The sequence below is a fragment of the Hippoglossus stenolepis genome, chromosome 13, assembly GCF_022539355.2.
Source record: "Hippoglossus stenolepis isolate QCI-W04-F060 chromosome 13, HSTE1.2, whole genome shotgun sequence".
Classification (NCBI taxonomy): Eukaryota; Metazoa; Chordata; class Actinopteri; order Pleuronectiformes; family Pleuronectidae; genus Hippoglossus; species Hippoglossus stenolepis.
This window is the reverse complement of record NC_061495.1, coordinates 19,276,117-19,299,787: the sequence shown is the minus strand read 5'-3', so window position 1 is coordinate 19,299,787 and position 23,671 is coordinate 19,276,117. Positions and strand designations below refer to the sequence as shown.

At 38.1% G+C, this 23,671-nt stretch overlaps 1 protein-coding gene and 1 long non-coding RNA gene across 3 annotated transcripts; one reads left to right on the top strand and one right to left on the bottom strand.

The window, feature by feature from the left end:
* Nucleotides 1-15,320: 15,320 nt before the first annotated feature.
* LOC124854622 lies at nucleotides 15,321-20,417 on the bottom strand. 2 transcript variants are annotated; one of them, XR_007034795.1, is made up of 4 exons: nucleotides 19,967-20,417; nucleotides 16,184-16,357; nucleotides 15,866-16,015; nucleotides 15,321-15,712 (listed from the first exon to the last, which is right to left on the bottom strand). It is a non-coding gene; the product is annotated as an uncharacterized LOC124854622 (long non-coding RNA). The 2 variants fall into 2 exon arrangements; XR_007034794.1 differs by having other exon boundaries at nucleotides 15,321-16,015.
* An 805-nt stretch (nucleotides 20,418-21,222) lies between these two features.
* On the top strand, nucleotides 21,223-23,646 carry dnajc15 (DnaJ (Hsp40) homolog, subfamily C, member 15). The gene is made up of 6 exons (XM_035174393.1): nucleotides 21,223-21,380; nucleotides 21,579-21,630; nucleotides 21,818-21,891; nucleotides 22,256-22,332; nucleotides 22,414-22,484; nucleotides 23,231-23,646. The coding sequence occupies exons 1-6, from the start codon at nucleotides 21,273-21,275 to the stop codon at nucleotides 23,299-23,301; spliced, it is 453 nt and encodes a 150-aa protein (XP_035030284.1). The 5' UTR covers nucleotides 21,223-21,272; the 3' UTR covers nucleotides 23,302-23,646.
* The last annotated feature ends 25 nt before the right edge of the window (nucleotides 23,647-23,671 follow it).

Genomic DNA, 23,671 nt, shown 5'->3' with positions numbered 1-23,671 from the left:
AAGACTTGGATGGGGTCGAACCGCCCTCGTCATGTTGCAAGCATGTTGTTGAGACAAGACTATTTTACATTAATTGAGAGATAACAACCTATTGTTTTTCAGACGTGCCTTGGTGCAATGGTATAACATTAACTCTGATTGTTGAACTCTATTGCACAGGGTATAAAACTCATCTTAACCTGCCACAGAATTGGACCTGAAGAAATTTTACTCATCTAACAAAAATGTAATACCAAACAACAAAATTGAACCTAATGGTGGCACGAGAGGAGTCACATAGGGATAATCGAAGTCAGTTGGATTCATCCTGTGGGGACCATGGATGTCTGTTCAACATTTCAGGACAATCCAATGAACAGCTGTTTAGATATTTCAGGCTGAACCAAATTGGCAAACCAACTTAACCATCCTAAAAAACCATTACAACCCAAAAACAATTCAGATGTATTTCTTTATAAAAATGAATAGTGCTGTATGTCAAGACATACTTCCCACACTGATTTCAGTTCTGTCAGAAACACAAATGTATTAAAGTAAATATGTTACATTAAATACTACTTGTTCTATTTGGCTACATCACAAGTGGATTTGAACTTACTCTCAGTTGCTGTAGTCAAAGCATAAATTGTAAATAGAGATGGCCAACACATCTCCGCTTCCTTCCACAATCCAGAAATTAAGTCAAAATATCCCGGATTCAATCACCACCATCTTGTACATTTGGTTCCAGAGTCTGGAAAGTGGGGATCAAGGGGATGGGGCTGTGGTATCACATCCCCTTCAATCATGAACAATGTTTAAACCCCATTTTTATAGCATCAAAAAACTTAAACCTAACTTACTGAAAAATGAGCACTTGAAGATACATGAGTGTGATAAGAACAACCTAAAATGACAGAAATCGACTTTGAAACAAATATATTTGATTTGTATTTTGATTGTTTTGGTCCGTGCCTCATCCACTAAAATGGAGGAGGCCGTTCATCTTTTGTATACAGTCTATGGGTATGAGTCTAAAGCTTAATGGCCATTATATAACCAAATGGTGACAGCATACAGTGGTCTAAGACTAGGGAAGCCCAGTATCTTCCGTGTGTCATCTGTACTGTTAACCTTTGTCTCCTGTAACAAACAGAAATAGCTAACTATGCTGGAGGAAGATCGAACACATGGTGTGTAGCTATTACACAAATGGAAACTGTGGGTCTAGTGGCTTTCCATTATAATCTACATTGTTGCATGTTGTCGATCATTTTCACGCAGGCAACAACGGTACAATCGTCTACACATTACCCTTACCTTTAATTCTTGATTTATTGCTCCGCCAGCCACGGTGCAAAGACCCTATACCTCAATATAGTCCCTTTCGTACAGTAGTGCCACCCAGTGGATAAACTTTGTATAGCAAACTTGTTGTGTCAGTTGACTTACAATTAGAAACCAAGCTGATGCAAAATGCAAGCTTTTCAGAGCCTCATTCCAAGCCTACAGAAGGCGTGTTTGACACTCAAAAGCCTGATTTTAAGGGAATATACCTTTAAAAAGGGTGGTGATACTCTTTAAGCAAGTCCCTATACCATCTCCTTGTTCCAAAAATCAATTTAAATACAACTGATTAGAAATAAGCTCATGGGGTTTATTGCTCTAAGGCAGTGGTCACCAACCTTTTCAAGCCCAATATCACTTATTAATCCCAAACGTAAGCCGAGATCTATCACCCTGATATCTTCCAAAAAAACCACTTAGCAGGGTCATATTTATTATTCTTTGCAATGCCTGTTAAAGGCTGAATGTACGAGCATAAATATACACAAAGAAATGCAGTTGTGCAACTTTATCTATTCAATGCACAATATTCACATACAATCAATTCATATTTACAGCATCTGTTCAATGCACAATAGTTAGCTTCAGTTCAACAATATTTTCTGCAGAGGAGCTGCTACTGCAGCACAATGTTTTTACAAAGGCTTTGGCTTGATAATGGTCATAAATATGACTAATTACTCGTGTAAAAGTAGTCATGTGTACTCAAATAAATACGTACTATACAGAATAAGCCGTGCATCTTCTGCTCCTGCAAATATTTCACAATAAAACCCAATTTTTAAAGAATGGATTCTGTCAACAGAAACGCTGGAGAGCTTTTATTTGAAACCCATACATAAAGTGTTGCCACCATTTATGTTTGTGACATAAATTAATCAGATAAACATTAAAACTCAGGTGAAAGATCATTTTCTCTGTTTATTCTGCAGTGAATCACAATGCTTATCTGTTTATGACACAAGCGTGTTTACAACCCTTCCCGAAACCGTTTCAAAGTAAAAGCACTCCAGCGTTTCACTTTCTGAATACATTCTTTTGTTCTAAGGGGGTTTGATTGTTATCGACAGACCGGAAGATGCGCGTCTTCATACCGTAGTGTCCTGGTATTTAGTTTAGTACATAATCTGACTTGTATTGAAGGAAATGCAGTAGATAAACCTGCAGCTCCGCCGCCAGTAGCGGACACACAGCGCGTGTGAACAACAGACAACCGACACACAGCTGATCTGCGGCGCAACCGCAGCCAATGAGTCCAGAGAGTTACTAAGATCGACGGTGAACACTGTCGAGACCGACCGGTAGATCGCGATCGACGGGTTGGTGACCACTGCTCTAAGGCATACATCCATAATGCAGTATTTCTAGTATAGAATGTGTCTTATGTTTGATCTTGGCTTTGAAAAATTTAAAAATAAAACTGGCTCATTGGTTGAATAGTAATGGATCTCTTACTACAATGGAATGCTAAGTGTTTAAGGCTTATGGACACTTGGATACTTTATTTGATAGGTTTATTCAAGTAAAAGTTGGGACAGCTTTATCAGGAAGGTATATGGTGGAAAATGGTACTCCTCAGGGCAGTGTCATTAGTCCTATATTGTTTTCCATTATGATTAATGATGTATTCTCTCAAGTTCAGGGTGATATTGGGCGGTCTTCTTCTTCTGTCTTTGGTTTATTGGCAGGTGGCAACTAACATCAAAGTGCATTACCGCCACCTATTGAATCTACTAGAAGCCTTTAAACTATATAGTGTATGTTGCCCATGATTATGGCTTTAAACTTTCTACTTTGATCTGTGTTTGATGGTCGACCACTAGTGGACCCAGCAAAGAATAATAATAAAGAAATATACTAGGTGGTGGTAATGCATCTTAATATTGGTTGCCACAAAGGAGAAGAAAGACACATTTCCACTTCAGCACACCATCAAACTTCATAGAAGAAGAAGAACTTCAGCACACTCTATCAACTTTCAACTATGAAATTACTTTCAATCTTCAAAAAGCTTTTCAGTAGAAGAAAGGAGAAACTAAGAGGGTATAAAAAAATTCTTATGAAAACATTACACTGAATTATTAGAAACATTTTAAAACCTGAACAATATAATGCATATGTTATAGTTGGGCATAGTGAAACATATCTCACATACTTTGATCGTTTCATTTACACATATGAGAGGACAGGAATTATCAGAAGAAAGCCTTCTCAAAGCATTCACAAAGCAGCATATCTAGCTGGTCGATACTACGTGAGAAATTGAGTCTATAAAACATATGCAGAAACAGAATAAAGATACGGACCACCAGATTTCGGTCTATTTTGAGGAAGAGTGATAACAATATGGAGGTATGCACAGAAGAGTGAGAGATAGTAGAGGTGACGAGGGAGGACTAGAGGAGAGAGCTGATGAAGACTTGGAGTTTAAGATCATATTGAGATTTGGCGAGGAGAGAGGATTTTATTCAGTGAGTCCAGTGAAATTGATTTCTGTGTTGAAAAACCATGCAGGTAAGAGACATAGGCAAGGCTAAGGATCTCAGAGATGGGAATTTGTTGATTGTTTGTAGGAATAAAGAGCAGAGGGAGCGGCAGGAAGGATGAGAGAAATAAAATAAAAACGATTTAAAGTGGTGAGTGTAAGCCGCTTTGAAAGAAGAAGTAAGGGAGTGATTCGCGGGGTGCTAGTCGAAGATACAATGGAGGAAGTTAAATCAAACCTGAAAGGGGGAACTTTAAAAGGTACTGGTACTGGTAACTCGAGATTGGTCAGAGGCTTCCTCGTTATTTTTAGATCACCCGCAAAACGCCCACCAACCAAACGTGCAATCTGTTGTAATGCACACGCAATTTAGCACTCTTTGTTTGGGATCTTAGTAGATCAGGCCCAGAGAGTATATTACCAAGCCAATAAGGTGCTAGAATTGTCAAAGATTTGGAATGGTTCTCTTACTACAATGGAATGCTCGGAGTTTGTTGATGGTGGTTGAGAGCAAATTTGGATTTGGTTCACATGGAATGAACATATACTCAGGGTACTCTCCAAATGTGGAAAAATAATAAATGTGATGAGATGTCTAACAGGGTAAGAATGGGGAGAGAGCAGGTCGTCAATGAAAAAATATTTATGTAGCGCTCTTTACATCTGTGCTATGGTTGTATTGCTAATGGTTCAGCAGCTAAAACATCGTAAAAAGGTTGGAGGTTGCGGACGCTCAAGCTTTGAGACCCCATTGCGACTGCTTTTACTCCAACACTAAGAATTGGGTCTGGTTTGAGTTGATTTGTCCTTTTAAAAAGAGATTTTATCCACAGCCAGAACTTTGTTCACAGTAGAATAAGACTAATCAGTAGGTGTGTTTGTGTCTGTCAGCAGAGGTGACTCCAAAAATAATCCAGCAACTGCAACAAGAGCAGCTGGAAAAAATGAAAAACCAGATGAGAAGAGACAGAAAGACCACATCAGAAAAGACAGTCCCTCAGCCGCCAAGACTGCCACTGAACAGCCAATCAGGAAGAAATCTTTAATAGAACGACTCTTTAGGAAACCGGTGGTAAGGTTTCACATTAAATATAATTTAGAAATGAATAAGATATGTATTATTTTATAATCTTGGACAATTAAAATGTATGGAATTTGTTTTTACTCTACAGGAGACAAAAACTGTTTCAAAAACAGATAAAAGAGGAAAAAGCTCTGTCTCAAAGCAGAGGTAAGTGAAAGCCTCTGCCTGCCACCACTACCCAAACAAAGAATGTCAGATATTTCTGTGCACGCTGTGTCTTACATTAACATTTACGGGTTTACCTCAGAAAAATAGTTTATAAAAGGTTAGCGTAACAAAGTAAACACATGTACATTTCCACTGAGTGAGATTTTTTAAGATTAATAAAAAAAGAAAATCATTTATCTTTTTGTTCAAAATATTTTGTTTCTAGTGTTTAAGCAAATTTACATTTAAATTTGAATTATATTCGATTTTTGTGATTTGATGAAGTAAGTGCTTCATCACATCTTTCAGTAAGGTTGTATGGGCTGGGGGGGGTTCTGTTTCCAATTCGACATAGTCAGGCTTTGCGCTCGAAGTGTCATAAAACTTATAAAATAACATCGATTGATTGACAACCCCATTGCGACTGCTTTTACTCCAACACTAAGAATTGGGTCTGGTTTGAGTTGATTTGACCTTTTAAAAAGAGATTTTATCCACAGCCAGAACTTTGTTCACAGTAGAATAAGAATAATCAGCAGGTGTGTTTGTGTCTGTCAGCAGAGGTGACTCCACAAATATTCCAGCAACTGCAACAAGAGCAGCTGAAAAAAATGAAAAACCAGATGAGAAGAGACAGAAAGACCACATCAGAAAAGACAGTCCCTCAGCCGCCAAGACTGCCACTGAACAGCCAATCAGGAAGAAACCTTTACTAGAACGACTCTTTAGGAAACCGGTGGTAAGGTTTCACATTAGATATAATTTAGAAATTAATAAGATATGTATTCTTTTATAATCTTGGACAATTAAAATGTATGGAATTTGTTTTTACTCTACAGGAGACAAAAACTGTTTCAAAAACAGATAAAAGAGGAAAAAGCTCCGTCTCAAAGCAGAGGTAAGTGAAAGCCTCTGCCTGCCACCACTACCCAAACAAAGAATGTCAGATATTTCTGTGCACGCTGTGTCTTACATTAACATTTACAGGTTTACCTCAGTAAAATAGTTTATAAAAGGTTAGCGTAACAAAGTTAACACATGTACATTTCCACTGAGTGAGATTTTTTAAGATGAATAAAAAAAGAAAATCATTTATCTTTTTGTTCAAAATATTTTGTTTGTAGTTTTTAAGCAAATTTACATTTCATTTTGAGTTATATTCGATTTTTGTGATTTGATGAAGTAAGTGCTTCATCACATCTTTCAGTAAGGTTGTATGGGCTGGGGGGGGGTTCTGTTTCCAATTCGACATAGTCAGGCTTTGCGCTCGAAGTGTCATAAAACTTATAAAATAACATCGATTGATTGACAACCCCATTGCGACTGCTTTAACTCCAAACACTAAGAATTGGGTCTGGTTTGAGTTGATTTGTCCTTTTAAAAAGAGATTATATCCACAGCCAGAACTTTGTTCACAGTAGAATAAGAATAATCAGCAGGTGTGTTTGTGTCTGTCAGCAGAGGTGACTCCACAAATATTACAGCAACTGCAACAAGAGCAGCTGAAAAAAATGAAAAACCAGATGAGAAGAGACAGAAAGACCACATCAGAAAAGACAGTCCCTCAACCACCAAAACTGCCACTGAACAGCCAATCAGGAAGATACCTTCACAAGAAGGACTCTTTAGGACACCAGTGGTAAGGTTTCACATTGAATAGATTTTAGAAATTAATAAGATATATATTCTTTTAGAATCATGGACAATTAAAATGTATGGAATTTGTTTTTACTCTACAGGAGACAAAAACTGTTTCAAAAACAGATAAAAGAGGAAAAAGCTCTGTCTCAAAGCAGAGGTAAGTGAAAGCCTCTGCCTGCCACCACTACCCAAACAAAGAATGTCAGATATTTCTGTGCACGCTGTGTCTTACATTAATATTTACGGGTTTACCTCAGAAAAATACTTTATAAAAGGTTAGCATAGCAAAGTTAACACATGTACATTTCCACTGAGTGAGATTTTTTAAGATGAATAAAAAAAGAAAATCATTTATCTTTTTGTTCAAAATATTTAGTTTCTAGTTTTTAAGCAAATTTACATTTCAATTTGAATTATATTCGATTTTTGTGATTTGATGAAGTAAGTGCTTCATCATATCTTTCAGTAAGGTTGTATGGGCTGGCGGGGGGTTCTGTTTCCAATTCGACATAGTCAGGCTTTGCGCTCGAAGTGTCATAAAACTTATAAAATAACATTGATTGATTGACAACCCCATTGCGACTGCTTTTACTCCAACACTAAGAATTGGGTCTGGTTTGAGTTGATTTGTCCTTTTAAAAAGAGATTTTATCCACAGCCAGAACTTTGTTCACAGTAGAATAAGAATAATCAGCAGGTGTGTTTGTGTCTGTCAGCAGAGGTGACTCCACAAATATTACAGCAACTGCAACAAGAGCAGCTGAAAAAAATGAAAAACCAGATGAGAAGAGACAGAAAGTCCACATCAGAAAAGACAGTCCCTCAACCATCAAGACTGCCACTGAACAGCCAATCAGGAAGATACCTTCACAAGAACAACTCTTTAGGAAACCGGTGGTAAGGTTTCACATTAAATATAATTTAGAAGTTAATAAGATATGTTTTCTTTTATAATCTTGGACAATTAAAATGTATGGAATTTGTTTTTACTCTACAGGAGACAAAAACAGTTTCAAAAACAGATAAAAGAGGAAAAAGCTCCGTCTCAAAGCAGAGGTAAGTGAAAGCCTCTGCCTGCCACCACTACCCAAACAAAGAATGTCAGATATTTCTGTGCACGCTGTGTCTTACATTAACATTACGGGTTTACCTCAGAAAAATACTTTATAAAAGGTTAGCGTAACAAAGTTAACACATGTACATTTCCACTGAGTGAGATTTTTTAAGAAGAATAAAAAAAGAAAATCATTTATCTTTTTGTTCAAAATATTTTGTTTGTAGTTTTTAAGCAAATTTACATTTCATTTTGAGTTATATTCGATTTTTGTGATTTGATGAAGTAAGTGCTTCATCACATCTTTCAGTAAGGTTGTATGGGCTGGGGGGGGGGTTCTGTTTCCAATTCGACATAGTCAGGCTTTGCGCTCGAAGTGTCATAAAACTTATAAAATAACATCGATTGATTGACAACCCCATTGCGACTGCTTTAACTCCAAACACTAAGAATTGGGTCTGGTTTGAGTTGATTTGTCCTTTTAAAAAGAGATTATATCCACAGCCAGAACTTTGTTCACAGTAGAATAAGAATAATCAGCAGGTGTGTTTGTGTCTGTCAGCAGAGGTGACTCCACAAATATTACAGCAACTGCAACAAGAGCAGCTGAAAAAAATGAAAAACCAGATGAGAAGAGACAGAAAGACCACATCAGAAAAGACAGTCCCTCAACCGCCAAGACTGCCACTGAACAGCCAATCAGGAAGATACCTTCACAAGAAGGACTCTTTAGGACACCAGTGGTAAGGTTTCACATTAAATATAATTTAGAAGTTAATAAGATATGTATTCTTTTATAATCTTGGACAATTAAAATGTATGAAATTTGTTTTTACTCTACAGGAGACAAAAACTGTTTCAGAAACAGATAACAGAGAAAAAAGCTCCGTCTCCAAGCAGAGGTAAGTGAAAGCCTCTGCCTGCCACCACTACCCAAAAAAAAAGAATGTCAGTTATTTCTGTGCACGCTGTGTCTTACATTAACATTTACAGGTTTACCTCAGTAAAATAGTTTATAAAAGGTTAGCGTAACAAAGTAAACACATGTACATTTCCACTGAGTGAGATTTTTTAAGATTAATAAAAAAAGAAAATCATTTATCTTTTGTTCAAAATATTTTTTTTCTAGTGTTTAAGCAAATTTACATTTAAATTTGAATTATATTCGATTTTGTGATTTGATGAAGTAAGTGCTTCATCACATCTTTCAGTAAGGTTGTATGGGCTGGGGGGGGGTTCTGTTTCCAATTCGACATAGTCAGGCTTTGCGCTCGAAGTGTCATAAAACTTATAAAATAACATCGATTGATTGACAACCCCATTGCGACTGCTTTTACTCCAACACTAAGAATTGGGTCTGGTTTGAATTGATTTGTCCTTTTAAAAAGAGATTTTATCCACAGCCAGAACTTTGTTCACAGTAGAATAAGAATAATCAGCAGGTGTGTTTGTGTCTGTCAGCAGAGGTGACTCCACAAATATTACAGCAACTGCAACAAGAGCAGCTGAAAAAAATGAAAAACCAGATGAGAAGAGACAGAAAGACCACATCAGAAAAGACAGTCCCTCAGCCGCCAAGACTGCCACTGAACAGCCAATCAGGAAGATACCTTCACAAGAAGGACTCTTTAGGACACCAGTGGTAAGGTTTCACATTAAATATAATTTAGAAGTTAATAAGATATGTATTCTTTTATAATCTTGGACAATTAAAATGTATGAAATTTGTTTTTACTCTACAGGAGACAAAAACTGTTTCAGAAACAGATAACAGAGAAAAAAGCTCCGTCTCCAAGCAGAGGTAAGTGAAAGCCTCTGCCTGCCACCACTACCCAAAAAAAAAGAATGTCAGTTATTTCTGTGCACGCTGTGTCTTACATTAACATTTACAGGTTTACCTCAGTAAAATAGTTTATAAAAGGTTAGCGTAACAAAGTAAACACATGTACATTTCCACTGAGTGAGATTTTTTAAGATTAATAAAAAAAGAAAATCATTTATCTTTTTGTTCAAAATATTTTGTTTCTAGTGTTTAAGCAAATTTACATTTAAATTTGAATCATATTCGATTTTTGTGATTTGATGAAGTAAGTGCTTCATCACATCTTTCAGTAAGGTTGTATGGGCTGGCGGGGGGTTCTGTTTCCAATTCGACATAGTCAGGCTTTGCGCTCGAAGTGTCATAAAACTTATAAAATAACATCGATTGATTGACAACCCCATTGCGACTGCTTTTACTCCAACACTAAGAATTGGGTCTGGTTTGAATTGATTTGTCCTTTTAAAAAGAGATTTTATCCACAGCCAGAACTTTGTTCACAGTAGAATAAGAATAATCAGCAGGTGTGTTTGTGTCTGTCAGCAGAGGTGACTCCACAAATATTACAGCAACTGCAACAAGAGCAGCTGAAAAAAATGAAAAACCAGATGAGAAGAGACAGAAAGACCACATCAGAAAAGACAGTCCCTCAACCATCAAGACTGCCACTGAACAGCCAATCAGGAAGATACCTTCACAAGAAGGACTCTTTAGGACACCAGTGGTAAGGTTTCACATTAAATATAATTTAGAAGTTAATAAGATATATATTCTTTTATAATCTTGGACAATTAAAATGTATGAAATTTGTTTTTACTCTACAGGAGACAAAAACTGTTTCAGAAACAGATAACAGAGAAAAAAGCTCCGTCTCCAAGCAGAGGTAAGTGAAAGCCTCTGCCTGCCACCACTTCCCAAAAAAAAAGAATGTCAGTTATTTCTGTGCACGCTGTGTCTTACATTAACATTTACAGGTTTACCTCAGTAAAATAGTTTATAAAAGGTTAGCGTAACAAAGTAAACACATGTACATTTCCACTGAGTGAGATTTTTTAAGATTAATACAAAAAATATATATATCTTTTTGTTCAAAATATTTTGTTTCTAGTTTTTAAGCAAATTTACATTTCAATTTTAATTAAATTAGTTTTTTGTGATTTGATGAAGTAAGTGTTTTATCACATCTTTTAGTAAGGTTGTATGGGCTGGTGGGGTTTTCTGTTTCCAATTCGACATAGTCAGGCTTTGCGCTCAAAGGCTTAATCCCATTTCCCCCCTTGGCCCTACCCCTACCCCAACCCCTTGTTTTTCGAGGGTTATCTTACCCCTTGAAACAGAGTCACAAGGGGTAGTGGCTGAAATCTTCCCCTACGAATTGGGACAGCCCTTCAAGAAGCCGTTACATCATCAGTAGTCTTCACGAAAACCTGACACGTCATCAGTAATCATCGATGAAAACAGACAAGACAAAAGTCTTGCCGGGGATGTCATTGTAATAACATTGTTGGGATCTTTAATAAACCAATGCTATTGTTTGCAGTTATTAAAGTGACAAACCTATAATATCCAAAGAGCATCTATGCTAATGCAGGCGAATCAATGACATTTGAAATTGAAAAGCTTGGCTGCTCTACATTATTTCACGTTTGAATCAAAAGCACACAGGCTGCTAGTGTTCTTCGATAAAACCTTGCCAGGATGCTTTGTTATCAGAGGAGCAGTTAAGTTCAATTACATCGCTGCTATACTCAGGTTCAATCAAGTGCATCGTGTGTCTTCCAAGAGGGGGGATTCGACATGAAATTATGTGAAAATACAGGATTATCATGCAAAAAAAAAGATCGTTAGCATCCTAACGCTAGCACGCTCGCAATCTTTTTTTTAAAGGTTGTTGTGGAAAAAATATCCATGTTGAAATGATATTAAACTAAGATATTACAATCATTATCGTAATTTTTAAATCCTTAATAATGGAGAAAATACTCCATTTGTGGGTCTCCCTCCCAGCTTGCCGGTGATCGCAAGGCATTCTGGGTACCCCTAGGTTTGAAGTGAGGGTCAGAAAAATCTGCGTTTCTATGGCTATAAAGCCCTACCCCTCGGCCCTACACCTCCGTCCCAACAGGTATTGGGACACCCTACCCCTACAAGTGAACGCGCAAAAAAAGTAAGGGGAAGGGCTAAGGGCTTGGGCAAAGGGGAGAAATGGGATTGGGCCAGAGCGTCACAAAACGTATAAAATAACATTGATTGATTGACAACCCCATTGCGACTGCTTTTACTCCAAACACTGACAACTGGGTCTGGTTTGAATTGATTTGTCCTTTTAAAAAGAGATTTTATCCACAGCCAGAACTTTGTTCACAGTAGAATAAGAATAATCAGCAGGTGTGTTTGTGTCTGTCAGCAGAGGTGACTCCACAAATATTCCAGCAACTGCAACAAGAGCAGCTGAAAAAAATGAAAAACCAGATGAGAAGAGACAGAAAGACCACATCAGAAAAGACAGTCCCTCAGCCGCCAAGACTGCCACTGAACAGCCAATCAGGAAGATACCTTCACAAGAACAACTCTTTAGGAAACCAGTGGTAAGGTTTCACATTAAATATAATTTAGAAGTTAATAAGATATGTATTCTTTTATAATCTTGGACAATTAAAATGTATGAAATTTGTTTTTACTCTACAGGAGACAAAAACTGTTTCAGAAACAGATAACAGAGAAAAAAGCTCCGTCTCCAAGCAGAGGTAAGTGAAAGCCTCTGCCTGCCACCACTACCCAAAAAAAAAGAATGTCAGTTATTTCTGTGCACGCTGTGTCTTACATTAACATTTACAGGTTTACCTCAGTAAAATAGTTTATAAAAGGTTAGTGTAACAAAGTAAACACATGTACATTTCCACTGAGTGAGATTTTTTAAGATTAATACAAAAAAATATATATATCTTTTTGTTCAAAATATTTTGTTTCTAGTTTTTAAGCAAATTTACATTTCAATTTTAATTAAATTAGTTTTTTGTGATTTGATGAAGTAAGTGTTTTATCACATCTTTTAGTAAGGTTGTATGGGCTGGTGGGGTTTTCTGTTTCCAATTCGACATAGTCAGGCTTTGCGCTCAAAGGCTTAATCCCATTTCCCCCCTTGGCCCTACCCCTACCCCAACCCCTTGTTTTTCGAGGGTTATCTTACCCCTTGAAACAGAGTCACAAGGGGTAGTGGCTGAAATCTTCCCCTACGAATTGGGACAGCCCTTCAAGAAGCCGTTACATCATCAGTAGTCTTCACGAAAACCTGACACGTCATCAGTAATCATCGATGAAAACAGACAAGACAAAAGTCTTGCCGGGGATGTCATTGTAATAACATTGTTGGGATCTTTAATAAACCAATGCTATTGTTTGCAGTTATTAAAGTGACAAACCTATAATATCCAAAGAGCATCTATGCTAATGCAGGCGAATCAATGACATTTGAAATTGAAAAGCTTGGCTGCTCTACATTATTTCACGTATGAATCAAAAGCACACAGGCTGCTAGCAGTGTTCCGATAAAACCTTGCCAGGATGCTTTGTTATTAGAGGAGCAGTTAAGTTCAATTACATCGCTGCTATACTCAGGTTCAATCAAGTGCATCGTGTGTCTTCCAAGAGGGGGGATTCGACATGAAATTATGTGAAAATACAGGATTATCATGCAAAAAAAAAGATCGTTAGCATCCTAACGCTAGCACGCTCGCAATCTTTTTTTTAAAGGTTGTTGTGGAAAAAATATCCATGTTGAAATGATATTAAACTAAGATATTACAATCATTATCGTAATTTTTAAATCCTTAATAATGGAGAAAATACTCCATTTGTGGGTCTCCCTCCCAGCTTGCCGGTGATCGCAAGGCATTCTGGGTACCCCTAGGTTTGAAGTGAGGGTCAGAAAAATCTCCGTTTCTATGGCTATAAAGCCCTACCCCTCGGCCCTACACCTCCGTCCCAACAGGTATTGGGACACCCTACCCCTACAAGTGAACGCGCAAAAAAAGTAAGGGGAAGGGCTAAGGACTTGGGCAAAGGGGAGAAATGGGATTGGGCCAGAGCGTCACAAAACGTATAAAATAACATTGATTGATTGACAACCCCATTGCGACTGCTTTTACTCCAAACACTGACAACTGGGTCTGGTTTGAATTGATTTGTCCTTTTAAAAAGAGATTATATCCACAGCCAGAACTTTGTTCACAGTAGAATAAGAATAATCAGCAGGTGTGTTTTTGTCTGTCAGCAGAGGTGACTCCACAAATATTACAGCAACTGCAACAACAGCAGCTGGAAAAAATGAAAAACCAGATGAGAAGAGACAGAAAGTCCACATCAGAAAAGACAGTCCCTCAACCGCCAAGACTGCCACTGAACAGCCAATCAGGAAGATACCTTCACAAGAAGGACTCTTTAGGAAACCGGTGGTAAGGTTTCACCTTGAATAGATTTGAGAAGTTAATAAGATATATATCCTTTTTTAATCTTGGACAATTAAAATGCATGAAATTTGTTTTTACTCTACAGGAGACAAAAACATTTTCAAAAGCAGATAGAGGAAGAAGCTCCATCTCAAAGCAGAGGTAAGAGTAAGCCTCTGCCTGCCACCACTACCCAAAAAAAGGATGTCAGATATTTCTGTGCACGCTGTGTCTTACATTAACATTTACAGGTTTAGCTAATTAAAATCGTCTATAAAGGTTAGCATAACAAAGACAACACATGTACATTTCCACTGAGTGAGACTTTTCTTTTAATTTTTAAATCAATAAAAAAACACTAAAAAACATACAATTCTTTTATCAAAAATAATTTTTAAATACAATTTTTAAATAATATTCTGTTCACAGAAGAATAAAAATAATCACCAGGTGTGTTTGTGTCTGTCAGGAGAGATGACTCCATGAATATTCCAGCAACTGCAAAAATTTTAGCTGGACATAAAAATGAGAAAGGAATGGAGGAATGGGAGTCCAGACTTTTCAGCACTATTAAGGTAAGTCTCACACAGAGTTCTACAGCTTCACATAAACCACACATTCAGCGGTCTGGACATGTACATCATAAAACAAGTGTGTAACTGTAATACTGAACCATGAGACTTTCTTTTTCCTCCAACAGAATGAATTGGGAAATTACCTAAAGAGGGCAGAGCCGAGTACCTCTCAGAAACCTAACAACGAGTAAGAGACTCATTACACATCACTGTCAGCACAAGGCAAATAAATTTCACAGTTTACAAGTTCATATTTAAAACCAAAGACACTAACAGGAGCAGTTCTGTTTACAAAAACTCAATATTTCCAACTGAACTGTGGCCATAGTAGAATCACATACTGGCATTGAAAGTCTGATCAGATTTGTAATCTTGTTTAATTTAGTCATTATTTCATCAGACAGATCCTGAATTTTACTAGGTTTCTTATGCAGAAGGTTTTAATGTAGACTTGATGCATCAAGGAGACCAGAAGGTGCAACAATATACAAATGCTAACAGAGTAACAGGAGCAATTGTCACCCCCAAGTCTGAAGATGTCTTCCACAGCTTCCCCATATATCTTCCTCTACTTGCATCACCCATTCTAACAGCACATCCATGAATGGCTAGAATTGCTGTCACTCTCTATGTTACATGTACTGTAGGTGTTCGCATCCTATTGGATAGTTAAGCCTAAAGTATGCAGAACTAAATCCCATTGTGTCCTTACGTCTTGCCACTGGTGAAATACGCAAAAGAGTTAAAGTTGGTGAGAGTTGAAGTTGGTGTCTCTCTGTCGGGCACATCTGAGTTAGATATGAAAGTCCCTCAACATAGACGCTACAATGCATTGTTGGTTGGCCCTTTATCTTTAACCTAACCTTGGGTACCGCTTAGAGAGAGAAGGGAGTATCTGTTAAATTTAGACAGGCACTATTCTCCTGTACAGATATGATGTGTAATATACAATATACATTAATATATAGTCAAAAATTCCTCAAAAGGGGTCACTTGAGAATAAATGCTACACTCATGTCTGTCATGTTGACTGGCATTCGTGTCTGTGTCGCCTTCTAACCAGTAGTGACTGCTTGGGTGGGTCTCCCTCCTCTGAGAGAACCAGTGGCCAGGACTGTCTTGGGTGAGTTAATCTGCATAAACACACATACAAGAAATAAAATCAGCTGATCATTGATCACCGGCTGTTTGATTACATACTCAAGCTTCAATTATAGAAATACCTAGCACTAGCTGTTTTCACTTGTTATGGGATTTTCGTAAATTCAAGTCATTTTGCCAAACACCTTCATCCTTGACAGGTTTCCAAACCCCGCTCAAATCTGCTACATGAACTCCAGCCTCCAGAGTCTGCTCACACTGATGGAGTTCATCAGAGACATCAGCTGTCAGGAAGATGCGTGGAAGATGGTCCCCGAGGCTACAGTTCTCATGTACTGCAACAACACACAATCACACTGATGCTAACACAAACACACAAGTCTAAAATGTCAGAGGTGACAGCAGAGGTCTCCTGTTTTTTTCACCCTCTACAGGGCATTCATGAGCATTGTGAGGTGCCATCGCTCCCCTAATGAACAAAACAAACTCGACGCCCTCTTTACCTTCAAAATGGAAGTGGCTGAGAGGTTTCCAGAATTTTCGGACATGGGGCAGAAGGTGTGTTGGCTAGTTTGATGGTTTGTCTTGTGTCTTCTTCGTCCTGATTTTATCCTCTGTGCATTGAACCCTCTGCATTTCTCCGTTTGCAGGATGCCCATGAATTTCTGACGTCCTTTCTGGAACACATTGAAAGGTTGAACCCTGTGATGACAGAATTGTCCAACAAGACGGAAAAAGTCTACAAATGCCCCGTCCAGGTACACCTGTCGTTCAAGATGCAGAACACCAGGACCTGCAGGAGGTAAATCCATACGGAGAAAAAACACATGTATTTTATTCTTGTTTATGTGACTGGAAATTCATCTGGTCACGACCTTTGCGTCTGTAATTTTATGCACGTTGTTCCTTTATATTGCAGATGTGGACACAGTTCTAGGACAGAGGAAATGTTCAACAACCTGTCTCTAAACCTGGTGCCTCAAGAATCAGTTCAGGACATGCTCGAGAATTACCTGCTAGTGAGTCACGGCTGTCCCTGTCTAGTGCCGTCACCCCATGAACTCACACACAAACAAAGTTACTCATAGTACTCTTCATTCGTGCATTTTATCAATTGAATCTTTGGTCGCTGTGAATGAGAATGGACATTGCTCATCTTTTCAGTTTTAATTCACACCCATACATAATAGATCTCTCTCGCTCTCTCTCGCTCTCTCTCTCTCTCTCTCACACACACAGTATATCACTGATAACATATCATCTCTGCATTGTTTTTCAGGAGACAGATACTGACTACAGGTGTACCTGTGGTGGCACAAGTTCCATCCAACAGTACAGCTTTAAAACCTTGCCCAGGTAACTGGAAATCACATCCACCACAGTTAGACCACAACAGATACTTTTCCTTAATCAAACATCAAGTTTACTTGATATTTTTCACAAAACATTTCCTCACAATGTAAAAATCAATTTTCAGACTCGCTTATTTTTTTGTCCATCACAATAAAAATCAAGTGATGATTGCTTTTAGTTTCATTGTAAGGTAGTGTACAACTGATTTTACTTTTAGTGAAGAACAAGGTTTGCTGTGAAATCTAGCTATTAAACATTAATTTAGCGATCACAGATTTTGATTATCAAATTAAGAGTAATTCATTAATACAAATTATTAAATAAACTTTCTTCTATTTCTTGGCTGCAGAGTTTTGATCCTGCATGTGAAGCGTTTTTGCTACACCTTGTCCATGACCCTGAAGAAACTTCACAACAAGGTCAATATTAGTAGGGAGCTGTTGGTCTCATCCACCCAGGTAAGAAAGAACTCACCTCACTTCAAGTACAAAGTCAACATTTGGTAAGTGAGTTCTGGATATTTATGTGAGTGACTGTAACTTCCAGTTGTTAAATTGATTCCTTCTCAGGCTAACGGCTGGTACAGTCTGGTGAGTTTCATCAGCCACCTTGGATGCAATGCAAACTCAGGTTAGTTATCACACAGTGAGTGTCACACTGTCACATTCTGTAGTCCTCTATCAGGTACTCGGTATATTATAAATACATGACGGTCGATCAGTGGTAGAAACATATATTTTTTCAGTTCTTTATTGTTGTAAATTAGGATATTTTAATGAAGTTGCTGAGTTTTTTTTACATCTGTCATTTTCCTGGAACTGAACAGTTGAGTGTTTCTCATTTTTACTTCACCATTGTGGGTTTTCCAACAATTTTTCTGATAAAATATAGTTTTTTCGCTTTAGACATTATTGTATATTGTATACAAAAGCAAAACTGTTTATTATTAGAGGTGTAACAATTCTCCTCTCTCAATACGAGAATGTGAATGTTTGTTTTGCTGTTTCGGTCCTGGTCTCAAAATTGTTACAGCCTTTACCTGATACATCAGTTACCTTTCCTAACCTCCACACATCAAAGCACCTTTTGTAACAATGATTTGTCTCCTTTCAGGACACTATGTTAGTGCGGGAGTCCAGCGAGAAGCAGTTGAAGATGATGTCACTGACTCCTGGGCCATGTATGATGACAATTATGTCACAAATGTAGCAGGGACATCCGTGTGTAGCCATTTTCAAGAAAATGCTTACATCCTTTTCTACAAGAGACGGGTAAGTTTACGTATTTTTCTTAATAATAATAATGGTGATAACAGAAAGTGACATACAAAATAGACAAGAAACACAGAACTATGTACACACAGACATAACATAATGCAGTTAAAGTGATGTATGATAATCTAGTAAAATAAGGGTTTCTTGAGTAGAGATGAAATAGGGTGTGTGTGTGTGTGTGTGTGTGTGCAACAACAACAACAATAAATAAATAATAATAATGATAAAAATAAAATAAAATATATTAGTAAATACATGCATATACCCTATAATATAGTATAATATATAATAGGTATAATATATAGTATAATAAAAACCATCCTAATAATTAATATGCTTCTCTTCAGCAAATGAGGCATGGTACCTGACCAGGCAAACGGCTCCCCCCCACCTGCTCCACCAGCACCACAGCGATGAGCCCAAGTAGAGGATAAGCGGTGTGGGTCAGCGAGTCCCCCCCTCCCCATTGAGGGGGGACATTCTGAGACAAATGAAGCTTGTGTTCTGCTTAAAAATATATTATTGAATAATAATAATAATATATTTTGTTCTTTATGTATTTGTCTATTATTTGTGTATTCCTCCTTTGCCAATCCCAACCCTGGCCACGCCTCTCCACCAGGGGGAACAGGCAGAGAGCCGCTGCCCAACCCCCCCTCCAGCCAGCCCAGTTTGGTTATACACCCCTTCGCTACCATCGACTATTATTATATATTCTATACATAGCAACAATTCTATATGTTGATTAAATAATAAAAAGAAAGAAAAGAAAATGGAGAGGAGCAGCAAAAGAGAGATAAAAAGAAAAGATATCAAAGATAAATATATATAAAAATATATACTTTTACATATGTAAACACCTATAAATATACATTTATGCAACTGCATGCATTCATGCGTTCGTATCCCAACACATGGATACACATACCTTAAGTTATAGAATGAAAGAAAAGAAGAAAAAAATTGATGTGTAGATGGGTATGTTTATATTTATGGGTGTGTGTGAGTGTTTGTGCATGTCTATCTATAGTTGTGAGGGTCAATTTTGGTACAATACCATCATTGTGAGGACATTTTGAGGGCATTTTGGCTGGTCCTCATAAATTCAAGAGGGCTGTTTGGGTTTGGGAAGTTGCATGTTGCAGCTGAACCCCTCACCCCTCCCCTTCCAAACATAACAGAGAACCTGTGGTAGCCTTCAGCTGTATTAAAAACTCAAAAGGTGTTGAGTTTGTCCAGTCTGGGCTACTGTAAAAAAGATGTTGGCCTCCGTAGAGAGGATCTGCTACAGATGTAAATCTAAAGTATTTAAATACAAAATGGCCCATTCTACGGTTAACTACAAGTTAACTACAATTCATACAATTTAGACGATTACACATAGGTCACTAGGATTATTTTATATTCAATATCTGCCAATAGATCCCTTTCACCTAAATCTTACACCCTGAACCTTTAATGAGTAAGGCCTGGAGTCTCCCAGCTTGAACTCAAGTGTCACCTTTTGCTGCCTATAGCCTGGGCTAATACAGAGACTGGAACAACAGGTAAGGATTAAAGGAACAGAACTAGGCTGGTTTAAGTTGCACTAATTAGAATAATGACGACTTACCTCTATAAATCTAAATAATATCTTAGTAACTAAATATGATGACTTACTACTGTCGTGTTCTTTTATCCTTAGGTATGAGAAGAGTCGGTCTTGGTTTGGTTCAAAAAGTATTTATTTAGAAGCAATGAAAAGCTACAACATAGCTATGGGCACTCAACGTACAGGCCGGCCATCTAATAGCACGGGGTAGTCTAGAGTCGCCCCGAACGGACGGCGGGTGCAATATTTATAATAGTAGGTAGAACTTCATTGGTCAATAACGAGGGGGAGTCACCGTGGCTAGTGCACAGGCTGGTCCCAGCCTCTTGGCACTGGAATCCGCCAATGATGAGGAGCCGCTCCCAGTTTCGCCCCTCCTCTGACCGTTGCTGGGCAAATCTTGACATTTCTGACAGTTTGGTTTGGTGTTTTAAAACAAGCCTTGAATCGGCTGACGGCTTGTGAGTCTTCAGTATGGCATGCGCCTTTCCTATCTGTCCTTCAGACCCTAGTGGCAGCTGCTTGAATTCTTTCTAAGGGTATGCCACAGTTTTTTAAGAAAACAGTGCATTCATGTATGTGTGATGTTTGAATAAAGCTAATGGAGTTTAGGCTGTAATATAGTAAGTTAGGTATGAGAACAAGTTAAAGTACAGTGTATTGTATGCCACAGATGTACAGACTTCTCAAACAGGCATTATCAGACAGGTGCAAGACTGAACTGCGATGTGACGCACGCACACACACACACACACACACACACACACACACACACACACACACACACACACACACACACACACACACACACACACACACACACACACACACACACACACACACACACACACACACACACCAACCAACTTCAAGATTAAAACCAGCCAGCAACGGCTACTAACAGTCACTATGTGAAGGCCACACACTCTCCCACATATTCTGCCCAAACTGCCCCTGCCCCCACCCCTGTCTAACCTACTGCATTTGTTTAGAGTTTAGTTTCATTGCCATCTTCACAGACACACACACAAAGAAAAACATAGATTTTAGTCTTAACACTACCTCTGTCTCAAAATCATATCTTACTAACTCAATATGATGACTTACTTACTCTATATATCTAAATAATATCTTACTAACTCAATATGATGACTTACTTACTCTGTGTCTCAAAATGGCGACTTGCTAACTCAAAATGAGTTAGTAACTCAATATCTTTTGGTGTTATCACAATTTGATGAAACTCCTCGTGCTCCCTGTGGAGCGTCTCCATGTGTTCAGTCCTTCCTAAAACACTGACTACGGTTCAGTCTGTATTTATTTTGAAAGGTTTAACCAAACCTCCGGTTCCGGTGTTGCAACAGAGGAAACAACATGGCGCACAGCGGCGGGATGAGCGTTGATGGAGGAGGCGCGATGCGTTACGCTGAACACGCACCGCAGACGAAGGACAGGGGCGACGCAGAGATAGACAGACGACTGGTGAGTGTCTGTCTTTACTCTCAGGACCTTTGTGGAGTCGGTCCTGTTTCATACCGGCAGCTAGCCTCTGTGACCGCTGACGTACCGGCCCGTCACTGTCAGTGGTTCCGGTGGGAACCACTGTGCTGCACTGTCGGACAAACTAAAGCTTCTGCACAGTCCTTTAACCAGCTGTGTTATTATGTGTTTCTGTGACAGGGAGGAACTCTGATAGCAGTTGGTCTTGGTGTGGCTGCTGCAGGATTTGCAGGTAAATATAATTATTATTATTTTATTATTTTGTTAGTTTGCAGTGTACTGCCTTCACTTGAGGAAAAAGTCCTGCTCCCAGCATTTTCTGCTTTCACGAGGAAAAATGTATCTTTTTTTAAGTGAATGCAATATGCTTCTGTAAGATTGGAATACGCTGTTTCATGTGCTTTGTGTTTGATCCACAGGGCGCTATGCATTCCAGCTGTGGAAGCCTCTGGGCCAAATCTTCTCTGACACTGTCAAGAAGATGCCCACCTCAGTGAGTGATTCATCAACCTCCTGTTAAACCTGTCTGGTAGAGCCCGACAGATGTGATATTTGTACACTATATATATATATATATATATATATATATATATATATATATATAATATATATATTTAAAGAACATTGGCAGTGATTCCTCGATGTCTAACCCTTTATTTCTAAATTTAAGTGAGGCTTGAAATTTTACAGTTTAACCATTAACCGTATGATAAGTTAGTATCAATAAAAAGAAAAAGATGCAACCAAATATACAGAATTTTGGGGGATTTTCATATCGGCAAACATAAACGCAGATACTGATATGTCTGCGAAAGACTCATATAATCAATGTCCTCAATGCTGTTCTGTCACCTTAGGCTTTCTCATCGTATTACAAAGGAGGTTTCGAGCAGAAGATGTGCAAACGAGAGGCCAGCCTCATTCTCGGCATAAGGTAAAATAAACATTTATTTTCTTTACGTTTTATCTTAATAAGTGTAAGTCCTCTCACATGGATGTTTTATTTTGTGTCCAGCCCGATCAGCACCAAGGCCAAGGTACGTGAGGCCCATCGGAACATCATGGTCCTGAACCATCCTGATAAAGGTACAAAATGTATACACCTAATTGTTTTCATCACCTTTAACCAAGGCCAGGTGTTGTTTTCTGCCGCTGACTCTTAAAATGACAAAGCTCAAAATAGTCTGCAATACTCCAATCAGTACTGGTCGATAAATGAAATAGATATTTTATGTGTCAGACTGATTTATCGATCCTTTTACAGAAATGTAGTTTCTGTAAAAGTTTTATATATTTTTATATATTTAGTTTAGTAAATTATCAAATTATAGTTCTTTGTCTTAAGAAGACATTTTACAATTTCTTTACTTCCTAATATCGGTATCAGCCTCCAAAGATCCGTATAGGTTGGGCTCTAAAAATGTCTGAATCTAAACATCTAGTAGGTACAACACAATAAATGTCAGCTACAGGAGCAGTCTTGATTCACAATATTAAAATGTCATGTGCACATAGATGGTCACGATTTTCCCTATCTGTACTGAAACGGAAATATCTGGTTAATCTGATGACAATTTGTAACTTTACAGAATAGACCGTCAGAGCTTTATATCTTTATACACATTATAGTCATGTTGTTTCTTTAATAATTCACCCATGTTTGGCACATTTAGGCCTTAATCTAAAACATCTACCGTCCCAAATTCACTACAATTCATACATGATATAGATTTGGGACACATTTTTAAAAAAGAGATTGAATGCAGTAAGTAGCTTGGTCTCGATTTGCAGATCACACTAAAAGTTGTGTGTTTGTGTGTTTGTGCGTGAAGGTGGGTCACCGTATCTCGCCGCAAAGATCAATGAGGCCAAAGACCTTTTGGACAAGGAGATGCGGCGATGACCTGCGCTGCTTAAAGGCTTTCATCATTTAGTTCTGTTGTACTCCTCCATCAACACCAACACCTCACCTGGACCTCCACTCAGGCTCCGCAAGATGAAAACAAAAAACAACTATTATGACATTGTCTGTCTTCAGATGGTCACATAACTTATCTTCAACGACCTTGACAATTTGTAAATGTGGCTGTCAAATGTTGTATCGTTGCCCTCTAGTGGTAACTGATGTACATCTATGATAGATAACTGCTCATGTAACAGAGTGCACTTACTAAATATGAGTATGTAATGTGTTATATAAAGATGATCTGTTTAATTAGAATAATAAATTTGAATGTTTGTTGCTGAAGACTTTGTGAAAATACTTTTTTGGG

Bases quoted from the DNA above. Each gene is read 5' to 3' on its own strand.
- dnajc15 (XM_035174393.1), top strand. From the start codon at position 21,273: ATGGCGCACAGCGGCGGGATGAGCGTTGATGGAGGAGGCGCGATGCGT. The intron at 21,631-21,817 runs GTAAATATAATT...TTTGATCCACAG, and splicing joins GGCTGCTGCAGGATTTGCAG to GGCGCTATGCATTCCAGCTG. The intron at 22,485-23,230 runs GTACAAAATGTA...TTGTGCGTGAAG, and splicing joins CCTGAACCATCCTGATAAAG to GTGGGTCACCGTATCTCGCC.